Genomic DNA, 18,841 nt, shown 5'->3' with positions numbered 1-18,841 from the left:
ATTACCCACAATCCCTCTCTCCTACAGGAGCGTGTGTTACAGTGTTACCCACAATCCCTCTCTCCTACAGGAGTGAGTGTTACAACATTACCCACAATCCCTCTCTCCTACAGGAGCGTGTGTTACAGTGTTACCCACAATCCCTCTCTCCTACAGGAGTGAGTGTTACAACATTACCCACAATCCCTCTCTCCTACAGGAGCATGTTACAGTGTTGCCCACAATCCCTCTCTCCTACAGAATGTGTTACAGTGTTACCCACAATCCCTCTCTCCTACAGGAGCATGTGTTACAACGAGATCCACAATCCCTCTCTCCTACAGGAGTGTGTTATAACGTTACCCACAATCCCTCTCTCCTACAGGAGTGTGTTACATGTTACAGTGTTACCCACAATCCGTCTCTCCTACAGGAGTGTGTTATAACGTTACCCACAATCCCTCTCTCCCACAGGAGTGTGTTACAGTGTTACCCACAATCCCTCTCTCCTACAGGAGTGTGTTATAACGTTACCCACAATCCCTCTCTCCTACAGGAGTGTGTTATAACGTTACCCACAATCCCTCTCTCCTACAGGAGCGTGTGTTACAACGATACCCACAATCCCTCTCTCCTACAGGAGTGTGTGTTACAACGATACCCACAATCCCTCTCTCCTACAGGAGTGTGTTATAACGTTACCCACAATCCCTCTCTCCTACAGGAGCGTGTGTTACAACGATACCCACAATCCCTCTCTCCTACAGGAGTGTGTTATAACGTTACCCACAATCCCTCTCTCCTACAGGAGTGTGTGTTACAACGATACCCACAATCCCTCTCTCCTACAGGAGTGTGTTATAACGTTACCCACAATCCCGCTCTCCTACAGGAGCATGTGTTACAACGATACCCACAATCCCTCTCTCCTACAGGAGTGTGTTATAACGTTACCCACAATTCCTTTCTCCTACAAGAGTGAGTTTTACAATATTACCCACAATCCCTCTCTCCTACAGGAGCGTGTGTTACAGTGTTACCCACAATCCCTCTCTCCTACAGGAGTGAGTGTTACAACATTACCCACAATCCCTCTCTCCTACAGGAGTGTGCTACAGTGTTACCCACAATCCCTCTCTCCTACAGGAGCGTGTGTTACAGTGTTACCCACAATCCCTCTCTCCTACAGGAGCGTGTGTTACAGTGTTACCCACAATCCCTCTCTCCTACAGGAGTGAGTGTTACAACGTTACCCACAATCCCTCTCTCCTACAGGAGCATGTTACAGTGTTGCCCACAATCCCTCTCTCCTACAGGAGTGTGTTGTAATGTTACCCACAATCCCTCTCTCCTACAAGAGTGAGTTTTACATTACCCACAATCCCTCTCTCCTACAGGAGCGTGTGTTACAGTGTTACCCACAATCCCTCTCTCCTACAGGAGCGAGTGTTACAACATTACCCACAATCCCTCTCTCCTACAGGAGTGAGTGTTACAACGTTACCCACAATCCCTCTCTCCTACAGGAGCATGTTACAGTGTTGCCCACAATCCCTCTCTCCTACAGGAGTGTGTTGTAATGTTACCCACAATCCCTCTCTCCTACAGGAGTGAGTGTTACAACGTTACCCACAATCCCTCTCTCCTACAGGAGCGTGTGTTACAGTGTTACCCACAATCCCTCTCTCCTACAGGAGCGAGTGTTACAACATTACCCACAATCCCTCTCTCCTACAGGAGTGAGTGTTACAACGTTACCCACAATCCCTCTCTCCTACAGGAGCATGTTACAGTGTTGCCCACAATCCCTCTCTCCTACAGGAGTGTGTTGTAATGTTACCCACAATCCCTCTCTCCTACAGGAGCGTGTGTTACAGTGTTACCCACAATCCCTCTCTCCTACAGGAGTGTGTTGTAATGTTACCCACAATCCCTCTCTCCTACAGGAGCGTGTGTTACAGTGTTACCCACAATCCCTCTCTCCTACAGGAGCATGTTACAGTGTTGCCCACAATCCCTCTCTCCTACAGGAGTGTGTTGTAATGTTACCCACAATCCCTCTCTCCTACAGGAGCGTGTGTTACACTGTTACCCACAATCCCTCTCTCCTACAGGAGTGTGTTATAACGTTACCCACAATCCCTCTCTCCTACAGGAGTGTGTTACACTGTTACCCACAATCCCTCTCTCCTACAGGAGCGTGTGTTACACTGTTACCCACAATCCCTCTCTCCTACAGGAGCGTGTTACACTGTTACCCACAATCCCTCTCTCCTACAGGAGCGTGTTACAGTGTTACCCACAATCCCTCTCTCCTACAGGAGTGTGTTATAACAGGTGGTAGTGTCATGTTCAGGAGCGCAGTGTTAATCAGGGTGTGATGTGCTGCTGTGATAATGGCGACTCTGCAGCTGAAGGATCAGAGAAGTGTGAGATGACACGGCGAAACAAACGAGTGCTAATGAACTCCAGCGCTAACGAGGACTCACAACAGGAAACGAGCAGAAAGGCTAAAATTAGCGCAGCGCAGGCAGCTAACAGGAAGTCAGATTTCTTTAAATAATGAGGGAAACCGCTCTGATCCTCGCTGCTGCTCATTAGCACAGCGCTGTAAGTAAACGAGCACGCTTTAGCTCCGTAATGACCAAATTCATCGCTAATGACCTCGCTAGCGGAAACAGCAGCCTGTGGAAACACACACACTTTCACACTGCGCTGGAGAATTAGCATAATGTGTTTTTTAATGAGTGTAGCGACGGTGCACTTCAGCTAACCCTGAGCACAAACACACACACATTTATTCAGACTGGACTCACGATCACATTAATAAACATCACATTTCCATAATTGTGTCATGCTCCTGTATTATGAGGGGCAGCAACAGACACACACACACACACACACATTTATGTACCAGGACTGAAGGTTTAATACAGGGATTAACAGCGACACCTGGAGGTTTACAGAGCACTTTTTGGGATTAAGAACATTTTTCTTGTCACAATGTGAAGTGATGATCATAAACACACCGAGTGTGTGATGTGGAATAACGGTGGAGGATAAAGGGATAAAGAGTGTGTGTTTGTTACTGATCTGTTCGAGAGGAAACGGATATAGAGAGAACAGGATTTTTGTTGTCTTCACCAACAGTTTCAATAAGAAAGAATGAAAGAAAAAAGAAAGCTAGAAAAGAAAAAATGAAAAGAAAAAGAATCAGAGAAAGAAAAAAGAGTGAAGTAAATTTAAAAAATGAAATAACTTGAAAACAGAAAAAGAAAGAAAATAAAACAAAGAAAAAAGTATTAAAGGAAAAACAGAAAAGAAAAAAGCAAGAAAAAGTGAAAAAAGAAAATCAAGTGAACAATTTAAGAAAGAAAATAAAGTAAAAAAGAAAGAAAAGAAAAAGAAAGAAAACAGCAAACAATGGAAAAAGAATGACAGGAAGAAACAACAAATAAAAAGTAAAAAAAAATATTAAAAAGCAATACAATCAAGAAAAAAGACAGGACAATAAAATAATGGATTGAAAATGCCACAGCGCAACTGATGTGTGACGTGAGGAATGAGACATGAGGTGTGAGACGTGAGTGGTGGGACATGAGACATAAGGAAATGTGAGGCGTGGGATGTGGGGTTGAGATGTCAACTGTGGGACGTGAGGTGTGGGACGTGAGATGTTAGAGGTGAGGTGTGGGACGTGAGACGTTAGACATGAGGTGTGAGATATGATGAGTGAGGTGTGATGAGTGAGATGTGAAGTGTGGGACGTGAGGTGTGAGATGAGTGAGATGTGAAGTGTGAGACGTGAGGTGTGAGACGTGAGGTGTGATGAGTGAGATGTGAAGTGTGGGACGTGAGGTGTGGGACGTGAGATGTTAGACATGAGGTGTGAGGTGTGATGAGTGAGACGTGAAGTGTGGGACATGAGGTGTGGGATGTGAGATATGATGAGTGAGACGTGAAGTGTGAGGTGTGGGACGTGAGATGTTAGACATGAGGTGTGAGATATGATGAGTGAGGTGTGATGAGTGAGATGTGAAGTGTGGGACGTGAGGTGTGAGATGAGTGAGATGTGAAGTGTGGGACGTGAGGTATAGGACGTGAGATGTTAGACATGAGGTGTGAGGTGTGATGAGTGAGACGTGAAGTGTGGGACATGAGGTGTGGGACGTGAGATGTGAGATATGATGAGTGAGACGTTAAGTGTGGGACGTGAGGTGTGGGACGTGAGATGTGAGATATGATGAGTGAGACGTTAAGTGTGGGACGTGAGATGTGAGATATGATGAGTGAGACGTGAAGTGTGGGACGTGAGTTGTGGGACATGAGGTGTGGGACGTGAGATGTGAGATATGATGAGTGAGACGTGAAGTGTGGGGCGTGAGTTGTGGGACATGAGGTGTGGGACGTGAGGTGTGAGATGTGATGAGTGAGACGTGAAGTGTGAGGTATGGGACGTGAGGTGTGAGATCTCACAAGTTGAGACTTAGAACACGTTTCTGCTGATCTGTTCCATAAATATAAATTACAATAAATCAGGTGTCTGATCTTAATACTACAACATGATTTCCTGTTTTTTATGATGTTTATAGCAGGTGTAATATTATTATTATGATTAATAATCTGACTTTAATAAACATTTGGCCGTTAATTACATGTTAATTCCTCACTGATTGGCTTTTAAAGCTCTGGAAGCCGAGCACGCATTGCTTCGTGGTTTCATCACCATTTCGCCAGCGCATTACATTATGCGTGCTATTTTCAGCTCATTTGATGAAAAACGGTGTTCTGTTGATCATGTGACTGCTGTTGCCTGGCAACAGGAAGCTGTTGGTTCATGCAGGAGGAATAATAAAGAGCGCAGACTGTAAAAGTGATTTTTCTCACAGCCACAGGACGCGTTAATGATGGAGACGTTAATGCAGCGTGTTGGTTATGACCAGAGGAAGCTGTTAATAAGATGTTCAGGAGACGCAGAGTGCCGAGCGCCAACACTTCATCATCCTCACGCTGATCCTGTTACCGAGGAGACGTGGAGATGAGATTCCCTCGGCATGTCGCAGAGAAAGGGATGAATGCTCACTTTCTGATCAAATCAACAAAATGAGGAGCGTGGAGTGAAGAGGAAGTCTGAGTGGAGCAGAAATCAGAGACAACACACTATGCTTATTACCCACACTCTTCATCTTCTTCATCATCATCATCACCACCATCTTCATTACCATCAGCATCTCCAGCGTCATCATCTCCATCATCACATTCATCATCACCATCATCTCCTTCATCATCACCACCTTCATCATCTCCATCATCACATTCATCATCACCATCATCTCCTTCACCATAACCCTTATCATCATCACCTTCTTCATCTCCATCATCACATTCATCATCATCATCATCATCATCTCCTTCATCATCACCTTCATCATCTCCATCACCACCATCTTCATTACAATCAGCATATCCAGCGTCATCATCTCCATCATCACATTCATCATCATCACCATCACCTTCATCAACCTTCATTAACATCATCTTCATCACTGTCACATTCATCATCACCATAACCACCTTCATCACCATCGTCATCACCTTCATCACCGTCATCGTCACCATCATCATCTGAAGGTTTTCCATGTGTGATTTTTCTTCCTTCCAGGTTACATGATATTTGGATCGTTCCAGTTTTGTTGCTGTTCCTACTTTACTTTGATGAAGTGGATTAGTTTTTCAGAGTGGCGCATGGCTGCGAGCGACAGCGTGATAAATGAACACTGCATTTTCTGCAATATGGCCACGAGGTTTATATTAAAGCTGCATCAATCATCCTGCGGCCATCTTTAAAAAACAAAAACACACTGTCGCGTTCCAAATGACAAACCACTAATTACACACTCACTGTGGAGTGCGAAGGTTTAAAAAACATCAACACCACCACCATCTCTGTCTACAGCAGTGCGTCTCTCCACCTGCTAAACTCACTCGCACACATTTAATAACATCATTACAGGGGTGTAGAACGAGAAAGAAAGAAAGAACAAGCAAAAAAAGTAAAAAGAGAAAAAAGAAAAGGAGAAAGGGTTGACAAAGAGTAGGAAAGAAAACCAAAGAAGAACAAAATAAAAATGTGAAAAAACGATAAGGAGGAATAAGTAAGACAAATGAAAGAGGAAAAAGAGAAAGAATTATAGATGGAAAGAAAGAAAGAATGAAAGAAAAATATAGTTTAAATCGAAAAGAAAGAATTATTCAATAAGAAAAATAAAGAAGTGTAAAATAAATCAATAAGTAAGTATGCAGGAGAAAGGAAGCTTCTCGTGCAGCTGTGTCTCACGCTCTGGTAAAGCAGCTAGTGCTAACCGATGAACTTTAAAGCCTGGTGAATTTCCTCACAGCTGCACTGGTGAGGGCTTCAAGAAAACTCGGAGAATATCGGTGTCAAAGCTCCAGGTTATATTTAAAATCTGAGGTCTTAAAAAGCTTTAAAGTTAGAGGAGTCAGAGCTATGACTTATTTCTGGTTTTACAGACTTTGTTGCTGGCTAATATGTGCTAGCGTATGGCTAATATGAGCTAACGTGATGGAATTTCTGAGAAGTCAGATTTAGAAATGTTAGTAATCTTTATGACTAGCGCTAACCAGAAAAGTAACTTTACAGAATTTCTTCACTTTCTGAGTGGATTACGGATATTATTTATAAATGTGTACAATCTTCACTGCTAGCGCTAACTAGTTAGCTAATATGTGCTAACCTGACAGGATTTCTTAGAGGATTTTAAAAATCAGATAAATAAATAAATTTAATATTAGCATGCTATCTAGTTAGCAAACCATGGTAACTAGGTAGCATGGTAATTAGCTAATTAGCAAGAAAGCAAACCAGTTATTTATACGCCAGTTAGCTAGCAAGCCAGTGAGTTGGCAAGCTGCTGGAGTTGAAGTGTTGAAGTAAGAGAGTGAATCAGTTGAGTGCTGATGCTGTGTGAGGGGAAGGTGCACGAGCGAGCGTTAGTAACCACACTCACACATACTGCATGTTTATTTTTTTATTAGTTTCCTCCGGTTTATAAATTACACGTTCAAAAAGAGGAAAAAGGGAAAAAGACAAAAAGATGAAAGAAACAAAAGACTTTTGTATATTACATTATAACAGGAATTTCCCATAAACCCTCACACTCATCCATACTCTCGCTCTCTCTCTCGCTCTCTCTCTCGCTCTCTCTCTCGCTCTCTCTCTCGCTCTCTCTCTCGCTCTCTCTCTCGCTCTCTCTCTCGGTTTCCTAGGCAACGGTTTTGAAGGTCTGCAGGATCAGGTTTGTTTGGTGGATCAGCCGGTTGGCACTAATGAACACATTTATTGCTCTGTGGGTCAAAAACACACAAAATTAATATTAATAATAAGAATTATTATTATTATTATTATTATTATTAATTACTGCTACAATAAAGCTAAATTCTCCTCGCTAGATAAGAGAGATTTTCAGTAATATTAGCATTAGCAACAACATTACATCTTTGGAAATCCCTAGCTCGGACAAAACAGGACTCATTTAATTCACCAACAAAAAAAACGAGAGGAGCAAATCTCAGTCATGACCAAAAGATTCACTGACTCATTTAATTCACTGAACAAGAACAGAGCGAATCTCGGCTATGCCCAGAAGAATCACTGACTCAGCTGATTCACTGAACAACAGAGGAGTGACTCTTGGTCTAAGTGTTTGGGTTTGCAGAAGTGAGGTGGTGCCTGGACAAAAGTCACTGATCCATTCACCGTAGTGATTTGTTCAGAAGGACTGAATCATTTGTTAAAGAAAGTCATCACTACTCATCACTTACTTTCCGTCTTTGAAGTAGGTCTTCAGTGTGTCGCTGAAACTTTTCGAGTATTTCACAAATTCCTTCTTTTGGTGTTCAAGCGCCTGCAAACAAACAAACAAACAAATAAAGGCTGCAACACTGATGGTCTGTGATCACATTATCCCGCTTTCGCTGCTACAGATAACGAGTTCAGTAATTAAAAAGCTGTACTAATCTTATGTTAGATTAATTTTACACTAATCTTACATTAATCCTACAGTAATAGTACATTAATCTTATGTTAATCTTAGGCACTGTGGAAAAAAATGCACTGGTGTTAAGTGGGTGTTAGATTAGCCTTAGCTTTGTGTTAAATGGGCACTGGGTTAGTTTAGCATTAGATGAATGGTATATTAGCATTAGCTGTGTTTTAGGTGGACATTTCATACGGGATTATTGTAGACATCTGGAAGCTCAAATTTACCAGGAAGCACTGCTGCAATCTGTTTCCTTTTACAAAATGGCAGACATTTACCTTCCATTTACATTCCAGCTAATCCTATATTAATCCTACGCTTCTTTTATGTTAATGTTACATATTCTTACACAATCTTATATTAATTTTACACTAATCTAGTTAATTGTACACTAACGTTATGCTAATCTTACATTAATCTTACACACAAAGAATAAAACATACAAGCATGCAGCAATTTAACAAACAAGCTCTCTTGAGACGCATACTACAGAACTCTGTGTGTGTCTGTGTGTGTGTGTGTCCCACCCTGCGGTTCTGATACTGGTATTTCTTGAAGACGTTGTTGACGGTGTCCAGCAGCTCCTTTATGGCACTCGCAATGTCTCTGTGAAAGTCAGAGCCAGAAATCATGATGAAATACGATTTTAAATTAAATACCAGATTAGAACTGCACACTGTTTAAGGACAGGGGCTGCACTGTACAGAGTGTAAGACAGTGAGGTTATACGGTGCATTCTGAAAGTATTCAGACCCCTTCATTTTTTTTTTTAAACATTTTGCTATGTTGCACCTTTATGCTAAAATGTTTTAAATTATTTTTTAACATCAAGCTACACTCCATACCCCATAACGACAAAGCAAAAAACAGATTTGTGATAACTCTGCAAATTTATTAAAAAGAAAAAACTGAAATATCACACTGACATAAGTATTCACGCCCCGCCAAGGGCCTTGTTAACCAAGAACCCAATGGTCACTCTGGTTGAGCTCTAGAGATCATGTGTGGAGATGGGAGAAACTTGCAGGAGGTCAATCATCACTGCGACACTCCACCGATCTGGCTTTACCGCAGAGTGGCCAGATGGAAGCCTCTCCTCAGTGCAAGACACATGAAAACATGCAATTTTTCTGCAAATTCCAAGTGGGCTTCTTATGTGTTTTGCACTTAGGAGAGGCTTCCAGAGTGACCATCAGGTTCTTGCTCACCTCTACTACCAAGGCCCTTCTCCTCGATTGCTCAGTTTGACCAGGCGGCCAGCTGTCCTGGTTGTTCCAAATTTCTTCCATTTAAGAATTATGGAGGCCACTGTGCTCTTGGGAACCTTCAATGCAGCAGAAAATTTTTGTAGCCTTCCCCAGATCTGTGCCTCGACACAATCCTGTCTCTGAGCTCTGCAGGCAGTTCCGTTTGACGTCATGGCTTGGTTTTTGCTCTGATATGCATTTTTAGCTGTTAGACCTTATATTGACAGGTGTGGGCCTTTCCAAATCATGTCACATCAACTGAATTTGCCACTGAATTTGGTGGACTCCAGTCAAAGTGTAGAAACATCTCAAAAATGATTCAGAGAAATGGGATGCACCTGAGCTAAATTTCAACTGTCACAGCAAAGGGTCTGAACACTTATGTCATTCTGATATTTCAGCTTTTTCCTTTTTAATTTGCAAAGTTGTCACAAATCTGGTTTTTGCTTTGTCATTATGGGGTATGGAGTGTAGATTGATGCAAAAAAAATTAATTTACAGCATTTTTGCATTCAGGCTTCAACATAACAAAATGTGAAAAAAATGAATGGGTCTGAATACTTTCTGAATGCACTGTATCTCTGACTGTTACATGCCCCCGTGTTAGGATGTTTACGGTAACGCTGCTGCTCCAGTATAATAACACTGCCACTGGAGCAGTGACTCAAGGACAGGAAGTGGAAGAGGAAGAGGAGTGCAGTGTGGCTGCGGCTCACTTTATAGTCTGGAGGAAGCGCACTCTGTCATTTATCTCATCTGGAATTTTACTCAGGATCTGCTTCAGCGCCCGTGCTTTATCATTCAGATCCTGAAACTCCTGCTCTGGCCGCTCGATCAGATACTCTGGGAAAACACACACACACAGAGTAAAGAAACAATCCCCCTTACACACAACACACAACTTTATTTAACCAACGCGCCCTAATTTACAGTCAGAGGCATATAATTTACATATCATCTACATAACACGCCCCGATTTAACACATCATTTACATAACACGCTCTACACACACGCCCCGATTTAACACATCATTTACATAACACGCTCTACACACACGCCCCGATTTAACACATCATTTACATAACACGCTCTACACACACGCCCCGATTTAACACATCATTTACATAACACGCTCTACACACACGCCCCGATATAACACATCATTTACATAACACGCTCTACACACACGCCGCGATTTACCTTTACCGCATCATTTACATAACACGCTCTACACACACGCCCCGATTTAACACATCATTTACATAACACGCTCTACACACACGCCCCGATTTACCGCATCATTTACATAACACGCTCTACACACACGCCCCGATATACCGCATCATTTACATAACACGCTCTACACACACGCCCCGATATACCGCATCATTTACATAACACGCTCTACACACACGCCGCGATTTACCTTTACCGCATCATTTACATAACACGCTCTACACACACGCCCCGATCTACCGCATCATTTACATAACACACTCTACAGACACGCCCCGATTTAACACATCATTTACATAATACGCTCTACACACACGCCCCGATTTACCGCATCATTTACATAACGCGCTCTACACACACGCCCCGATCTACCGCATCATTTACATAACACGCTCTACACACACGCCCCGATTTACCGCATCATTTACATAACACGCTCTACAGACACGCCCCGATTTAACACATCATTTACATAATACGCTCTACACACACGCCCCGATTTACCGCATCATTTACATAACACGCTCTACACACACGCCCCGATTTAACACATCATTTACATAACACGCTCTACACACACGCCCCGATTTACAGCATCATTTACATAACACGCTCTACAGACACGCCCCGATTTACCGCATCATTTACATAATACGCTCTACACACACGCCCCGATTTAACACATCATTTACATAATACGCTCTACACACACGCCCCGATTTAACACATCATTTACATAATACGCTCTACACACACGCCCCGATTTAACACATCATTTACATAACACGCTCTACACACACGCCCCGATTTCCCGCATCATTTACATAATACGCTCTACACACACGCCCCGATTTAACACATCATTTACATAATACGCTCTACACACACGCCCCGATTTAACACATCATTTACATAACACGGTCTACACACACGCCCCGATTTAACACATCATTTACATAACACGCTCTACAGACACGCCCCAATTTAACACATCATTTACATAATACGCTCTACACACACGCCCCGATTTAACACATCATTTACATAACACGCTCTACACACACGCCCCGATTTACAGCATCATTTACATAACACGCTCTACACACACGCCCCGATTTACAGCATCATTTACATAACACGCTCTACACACACGCCCCGATTTAACACATCATTTACATAATACGCTCTACACACACGCCCCGATTTACAGCATCATTTACATAACACGCTCTACACACACGCCCCGATTTAACACATCATTTACATAACACGCTCTACACACACGCCCCGATTTAACACATCATTTACATAACACGCTCTACACACACGCCCCGATTTAACACATCATTTACATAACACGCTCTACACACACGCCCCGATTTACAGCATCATTTACATAACACGCTCTACACACACGCCCCGATTTACCGCATCATTTACATAACACGCTCTACACACACGCCCCGATTTACAGCATCATTTACATAACACGCTCTACACACATGCCCCGATTTACCGCATCATTTACATAACACGCTCTACACACACGCCCCGATTTACCGCATCATTTACATAACACGCTCTACACACACGCCCCGATTTACCGCATCATTTACATAACACGCTCTACACACACGCCCCGATTTACAGCATCATTTACATAACACGCTCTACAGACACGCCCCGATTTAACACATCATTTACATAACACGCTCTACACACACGCCCCGATTTACCTTTATCGCATCATTTACATAACACGCTCTACACACACGCCCCGATTTAACACATCATTTACATAACACGCTCTACAGACACACACCCCGATTTAACACATCATTTACATAACACGCTCTACACACACGCCCCAATTTAACACATCATTTACATAACACGCTCTACACACACGCCCCGATTTACAGCATCATTTACATAACACGCTCTACACACACGCCCCAATTAAACACATCATTTACATAATACGCTCTACACACACGCCCCGATTTAACACATCATTTACATAACACGCTCTACACACACGCCCCGATTTACCGCATCGTTGAATCATGCAATATGCATATCATTTACATGGTTAAAACAGTCTGGTCTACAGACACCACTTACATAAAATTCAATCTACTTCTACATTAATCAGATTTCTTGCTCCACTAGCTGCTGTGTGAAGAACAAAATCGTACCTTCAACATCGTCCGCAGCCATGCGCAGTAACGACTCTGTGAAATTAATCTCCACATTTTTCTTCTCCAGGATCTTCATGATGATGTCCTGAGTGAGACCTGGGTTCTCCTTCTCTGCCTGGACAAAAAAAAATGTAATAAAACCTCAGATTTAATATCAGATTTAAACCTCAGATTGTGATGTTCTGACAGCGAATCATCACAAATAAAACTTCAGGCTAAGGAAGAGGGTGTGGTCTAAACATGCCATTATTTACCCTAAATTTACATCAAATACAATATGATTTTATGTCTAATTTACACAAAAAAACACACCCTGATTTTACTTACTAATCTACATAAAACCTGCCCCATTTTTTACATATCGTTTACATAAAACATATCCTCACATTATATATAACATATATATAAAGCATATTGTCATCTAATAACATTAATCTGTTTACATCAGTCCTAATTTTACAAATGTTTATTTTGTTTATTATGTAAAATTTTTCACAAAACACGCCCTAATAAACATTTACATACAATAATCCCTAATTTTTACACATCTTTTACATAAAACACACCCCAGTTTTACATATAATTTGCATAAAAGGTGCACTAATTTTACATTAAGCATGTCTCAATTCTAAGTTATTTATAATTTATAAAAAAAGATTTCCATAACCATGCCCAAATCTGCTAGTGTTAATCTGATCACACTTCCTTGTTAGTGTCAGTACTAAAAAAGTAAACATGTCCCATCTGCTTAACTACATTTAGGGGAAAGAAGAATATTTTTTGGGTTAAACTGCTGCTTTAAATGTCCATGTGTAAGCAAACGTACTTTAATAAATGCTGCACGCAGAGTCTGAGCTGCTGACAGGTTTATTCTCTCCAGCTGTGTTAGAAAAACAAAAGCCACGCACATACACACCCACACACACATACGGGAGAGCTTTAATCAACATCACATATATCATAATACAGCTGCTGTAAAGTGAATGATCAACTGAAGTGGACTTTGTGGCGAGATTACCTCATTGAAGACGGGATACATGACGGCGTATAACGTCATCGAGACCATTGAACTCGTCTCAGCTTCATTCTTCATCTCTTCCATTTTAACCCCCATACATCAACAACCGCATGGGAGGAAAAGCTACTGGAACTGGAGAAAGTGGTGAAGGAACACGATTCGGAGAACACTGCGACTCCGGCCCCGGGAACACCGCGACTCCAACTCCACCACGACTCCGACTCCGGGGAATCCTGTGACGGGATCAGTACTGACATTTCAGGACAGACATTTAATTCAGAGACACTCCTCTCATTTCAGTTCATTTCATCTCCTGTATATGAGTTCAGTGTACACACCTGATCCAGCTCTGACACACACACACACGCCCTTCCTGAGGTTACAATGGGTGTGTTAGAAATGAACAAAACACCCAAATATCCAGCAGAGGAAAAGTAAACACTAATAGTCCACAGGTATAAAAAATAGTGTTAATAAACCCTGTGTGAGAGGATTGGTCGAGTTAGACCTGTAATAAAGCTGTAATAAACATGTTATAAACCTTTTACATTCACTATTACACACAATTACAGCCATTTAAATAATAAAGCGCTCCTTCATTAGCAATGCGAGCTTCATTCTGCAGCAGACAGAACAATATTTAAAACTTCCGAACTCCATTACAGTCCAGTGTGTTAGTAATAAAGTAGAGAATTAACATTAATGAATTTTATGACCAGTAAAAAGCCGAAAAGTTCTGATCAGATCAGAGACAGCATCTCGATTAGCGAAACTAGCGTTAGCATTTCTCAGCAAGCGTCCATCTAAATAAAACGGAAATGACGACGTTCTGGATCACAAAAGAACCCAAACTCACATCGACATCGATAAATACCTTTTAAATCTTTCAGTTAGAAACCCAGGCCAAGATTAAACAGCGCTATGCCGCCGCTCAGACCGCGAACTCCGCTCATAGAGTCGCTAGCTTCTCCGCTTCAGAAGGCGGAAGTGTTCTGCGCGAGCTGCGTATGTGGTGACGACTTCCGCCCGGCAACCAATCAGGAGACAGCATGAGGGGGATTAGCGCTACCTTTCAGCAAATTTACTGGGTTTTTCATCTGTCAAGAATAAACAAAGATTTATAAACCCCGTGATTATCATCTACACTTGTTTCTTTAGAGTATTTTGGACTAAAGTAGACAAAATGAACTATAGCTATAACTATATATTAAAGGTATCTGAGGTAGTTTTAAAATTAAATTCTACCAAAAAGATACTTTATGACGTTATACTTTATGATACTTTAGTATTTTATGACTTTCTGAATTTGTTCCTTGCTGATATACAGCTAAGAAACAGCTGCTTTGTGTGGAGATCGTCGTGTGTGTGTGTGTGTGTGTGTGTGTGTGTGTGTGTGTGTGTGTTAAGCCCCGCCCCTTCATTTGATTGACATCAATGTTTATCAAAGTCAAGTAAAATCAACGCTCATCTTCACAACAATCTGAAATCAAAATCACCACCTACAATTACTGAGAAAATGAAGCTCACTTCTCAGAGGAACATAATACTTTATCCTACAGCACCACTAATGTTCAAAACTTTACACTGGATAAAATGATTTGGAAAACAATCAAGTTGTTTCAGTCAAGAGGTGAAGCACACTTACAGTTACCACCCCAAATCTGATTACTGTCCTATAACACCACATGTTTTATTCCTCTTAGACCACAGCAATTTGCCAACAATTACAATTTCTTTATTTCTTAAAGAAGGACATGTCATACTTTTCATCCAACTGTTACATTTAATGTTTGTAAAACAAGTTAGTTCCTGAAACTGGAGACTCCTTCAATAAATGTTACATAAATTACAGAAATCACCAGATCAAAATTTACACATGTGTATGTGGAGCTTCCACTGTGAATGAGGGTGAACAGGGTCTGATGTGATCCCATCACTCTGTACGGTCCAGCATGGCACGGGTGGAGATGAACATGAGTTTGACATAAAATAATAATGTAGGACTGAAACATAAATAAATAAAAACTATAAATAACATATTTCCATGGAGCTGTTTTTGTTTATTGTGTAATAAAACTGCATTGGTGTGGTTTTAAACTGCTTCAGTTAATTTTTCTGTTTGGGTTTCACTGTTTTAACTGTATTTAATGATGAAGGTGGAGCTGGGTGGAGTTACTCTTTCCACTCAATCACACTAGAAACAACTGGAAACTGATTTTTATTCCCTCACAAAATGTACTTCTAATGAATTCTGGAACAAGTGACCAAGCTACACGATACTGCACCTTCAAGAGAAAAAACACAAAACAATGATCTCAGACCTGCTCAGTCTCCAGATGATGAATGTTTTGGGTAAATGTAATCTTTTTTTTATTTTATTTTATCCCGAGGAGGTGCATGCTCGAGGAGACACTCAACTTTAAATATAAAGGCAGGAACAAAACTCATAGTGAAAATAAAACACAAGGAAAATAATAATGTTGGAAATTACAGAGTTGTTTTACAGTATAAAGCCTGAAATCATCATCATGTGAAAAAGCCTCCAGCCTTCAAGTCTCCATGAAGCTTCTAATGAGGAACAGTATGGTGAAACTCCTCAGAAAAACACAGTATACATGGCAGACACATCCAAATGGACAAAGAGAACCACACAAAGAATTAAAATCACAATTATCAGTCCAGTCAGCTTTCATTTTGAGTTCTTCATCATCTCCAAAATCTCCATTTTGTCCATCTCCAACTTTTGTCACTCTCCTCCATCTTCTCAGTTTTGTCCATCTCCATCATTTCCTCCACATTCTTCAACTCCTTCATCTTCTCTCTCACCTTCATCTCCTCCAGTTGCTGTACACTAACATTCTGCTGGACATCTCGCTTTAGCCGGGTCGTGTTCTGGTTCACTCTGAGGTTCTGCTGTGCGTTAATGGACAGGCAGGTCTCCTTGACGACTCTGAGACAGGAAGTGGAGATGTCACTGGAGATCTTCTGGATGTGATTTCTCAGTGAGGAGATCTCCATCTTCAGTTCTTCATTGGCCTGGAGGAGAATCTTCTGCATCATGTGTGAGTTCTCCATCATGATGAAGATCTTGTCCCAATGTAATCGCTCTCCATCATCAGAGGGACAAGGAGAAGCACCCGCTGGGAAACACATGAAGGCCAGGCTTGTTACTGTCACAAACGCACATACTTATTATTATTATACTTATATTTATACTTATTATTATTATTATTATTATTATTATTATTTACACCTGATATCCTACACTGTGCACCTCTGACTAATGAATGTTCTGGAGGTCTTCTGTTTCACACACACACGTTCCTCATGATGTGCTCCTACATGATGGCTGTCAGCATTAATGGTTTTGGAATTTGCTTCCTGTTTAACTGAATCACACTTTTTATTTATTTGATTCAACACTGAGCAGTGACACTCTCCTCCATCAAAAATGAGCATGTTCATTGATTAACACATTTACACTGATATTTCACTGATAAACACAATTACATTGATATTTCATTGATTAACACATTTACACTGATAAAATATTTGCACTCTGAAATAAATTAATTTATTTGGTGTCTGTCGACTGAAAAAATCACTTACATCCTGTAAGGAAACATTAATGTTAAAATGAAATGAGCATTATCACTTGCAAATTGATTCAGCATGTTCACTTAAATAGTTCATTCAAAATAAACAAATTACTCACTTGTAATTTTGTAATTGTGAATCTATTCACTTGGTTTACTTAGATGAGTTGTTTGTCTGATTAATTTAAATTAGTGATTAATAACAAATTGTTTGTTTTTGTGAATGAATTTCGAGTTTATTATCTAAATTGAATGAAATACAATCGTGAATCCATTTGCTCAGTTCACTTGAATAGGTCAGTTAAAATAAATGAATAGTTAGTGTGTCGTTTGTGCTTTGGAATCGATTCACCTGAACAGATTTTTCAATGTAATTTGTGTTTGTCATTTATTTTGAATGACTAATTTGTTTAAATTAGTCATTAAAAATAAAAAAAATTGCAGGCAAATGAATCTATATGAATCACTTTAATAAGTAATGAACACTTTATGCTTATGAATCAATTCAGCCAGTTCTTATGAGTGAGTCTTTGGTGAATCATGCACTTTAGAGGTGTTTACAAACTGCTGTGCTAATCTATAAAGTCAGGACACTCAACAGAGAGCCCAGTTTCACTGTAAATATCAAACATGTAATATATATAACATAAAACATCACTGAGTAATTACCAATTATTATGTTTACAGAAATGATTATAAACTAAACAATATAAAATCACCAGTCTATATTACTGTGAAAGTAAAACACAGAGTTAATTCGGACTCACTCTCCTGCTGATCTCCGTCTGTGATGTCATTATAGGAGAAATCTGAATAATCCTCATAATTATAACCAAATCCGTTTCTGCTGAGAAGTGAGAATATCCAGAGGAGGAACAGAGCTTTACACACACACATGCTACACACTCGCAGTGCTCAGATCTAACACACCTCTTATCACACTGTTTTACCCACAGTGCCTCTGTGCAGAATAAACACAGTGTGCAGTGGCCTTTTAAACCAGACGTGGGTTTGGAGGAGGCTCTTAGTACGTGTATGTGTGTGTGTGTATGTAATAAGAGAGAGCCTGAGGGGGGTTCCCTCCTCATTTCCTCTGCTGGATCATCCTAAAGGTGAGAGAAACATGAGCCCTGTCTTCTTCACATGCAGGTCCTTCAGCGTAGTCGTTCATCAACATGACCTGTTTATGCAGCACTTTTAATAAACAACTCACCACACTGTCTCACTAACACTCTGCAGATCACCTGAACCAGCAGAGAGAGAGAGAGAGAGAGAGAGAGAGAGAGAGTGTGTGTTCAGTGTGATGTTCATTCTACATCTTTATGCGACAGTTTGGTCCATCATGTTACTCAAAACTTCCATGTGTTTGGCAAACAGAATTAGAAAAGTATTGTCCCTCTGAGAAACCCCTGAAAGGATTTCCTGGATTTTTCTTTCAGACAGAGTTCTACATAGAACCTCTTTAGGACGTAAAGAACCTGTAGCTATCAAAAGAACCATTTG

At 40.8% G+C, this 18,841-nt stretch overlaps 2 protein-coding genes across 7 annotated transcripts; both read right to left on the bottom strand.

Annotated features, from left to right (window-relative positions):
• Positions 1–7,013: 7,013 nt before the first annotated feature.
• Positions 7,014–14,776, bottom strand: pdcd10b (programmed cell death 10b). Of its 6 annotated transcripts, none has more exons than XM_053233723.1 (9): positions 14,617–14,776; positions 13,743–13,975; positions 13,551–13,604; positions 12,722–12,839; positions 10,003–10,129; positions 8,567–8,645; positions 7,822–7,904; positions 7,258–7,344; positions 7,014–7,221 (listed from the first exon to the last, which is right to left on the bottom strand). In XM_053233723.1, the coding sequence occupies exons 2-8, from the start codon at positions 13,836–13,838 to the stop codon at positions 7,263–7,265; spliced, it is 639 nt and encodes a 212-aa protein (XP_053089698.1). In that variant the 5' UTR covers positions 13,839–13,975; positions 14,617–14,776; the 3' UTR covers positions 7,014–7,221; positions 7,258–7,262. The 6 variants fall into 6 exon arrangements, with proteins under 6 accessions (XP_053089698.1, XP_053089699.1, XP_053089700.1 ...); XM_053233724.1 differs by having other exon boundaries at positions 7,014–7,209; XM_053233725.1 differs by having other exon boundaries at positions 7,014–7,197.
• Positions 14,777–15,781: 1,005 nt separating this feature from the next.
• ptx3b (pentraxin 3, long b) lies at positions 15,782–18,340 on the bottom strand. Its single transcript, XM_034304037.2, has 2 exons — positions 18,106–18,340; positions 15,782–16,882 (listed from the first exon to the last, which is right to left on the bottom strand). Exons 1-2 carry the CDS (start codon positions 18,233–18,235, stop codon positions 16,449–16,451), a joined length of 564 nt encoding a protein of 187 aa, XP_034159928.2. The 5' UTR covers positions 18,236–18,340; the 3' UTR covers positions 15,782–16,448.
• Positions 18,341–18,841: the final 501 nt, after the last annotated feature.

The sequence above is a fragment of the Pangasianodon hypophthalmus genome, chromosome 4 (assembly GCF_027358585.1).
Source record: "Pangasianodon hypophthalmus isolate fPanHyp1 chromosome 4, fPanHyp1.pri, whole genome shotgun sequence".
Lineage (NCBI taxonomy): Eukaryota > Metazoa > Chordata > Actinopteri > Siluriformes > Pangasiidae > Pangasianodon > Pangasianodon hypophthalmus.
Note: the sequence above shows the minus strand (reverse complement) of the source record. Positions and strands in the feature narration are given on the sequence as shown.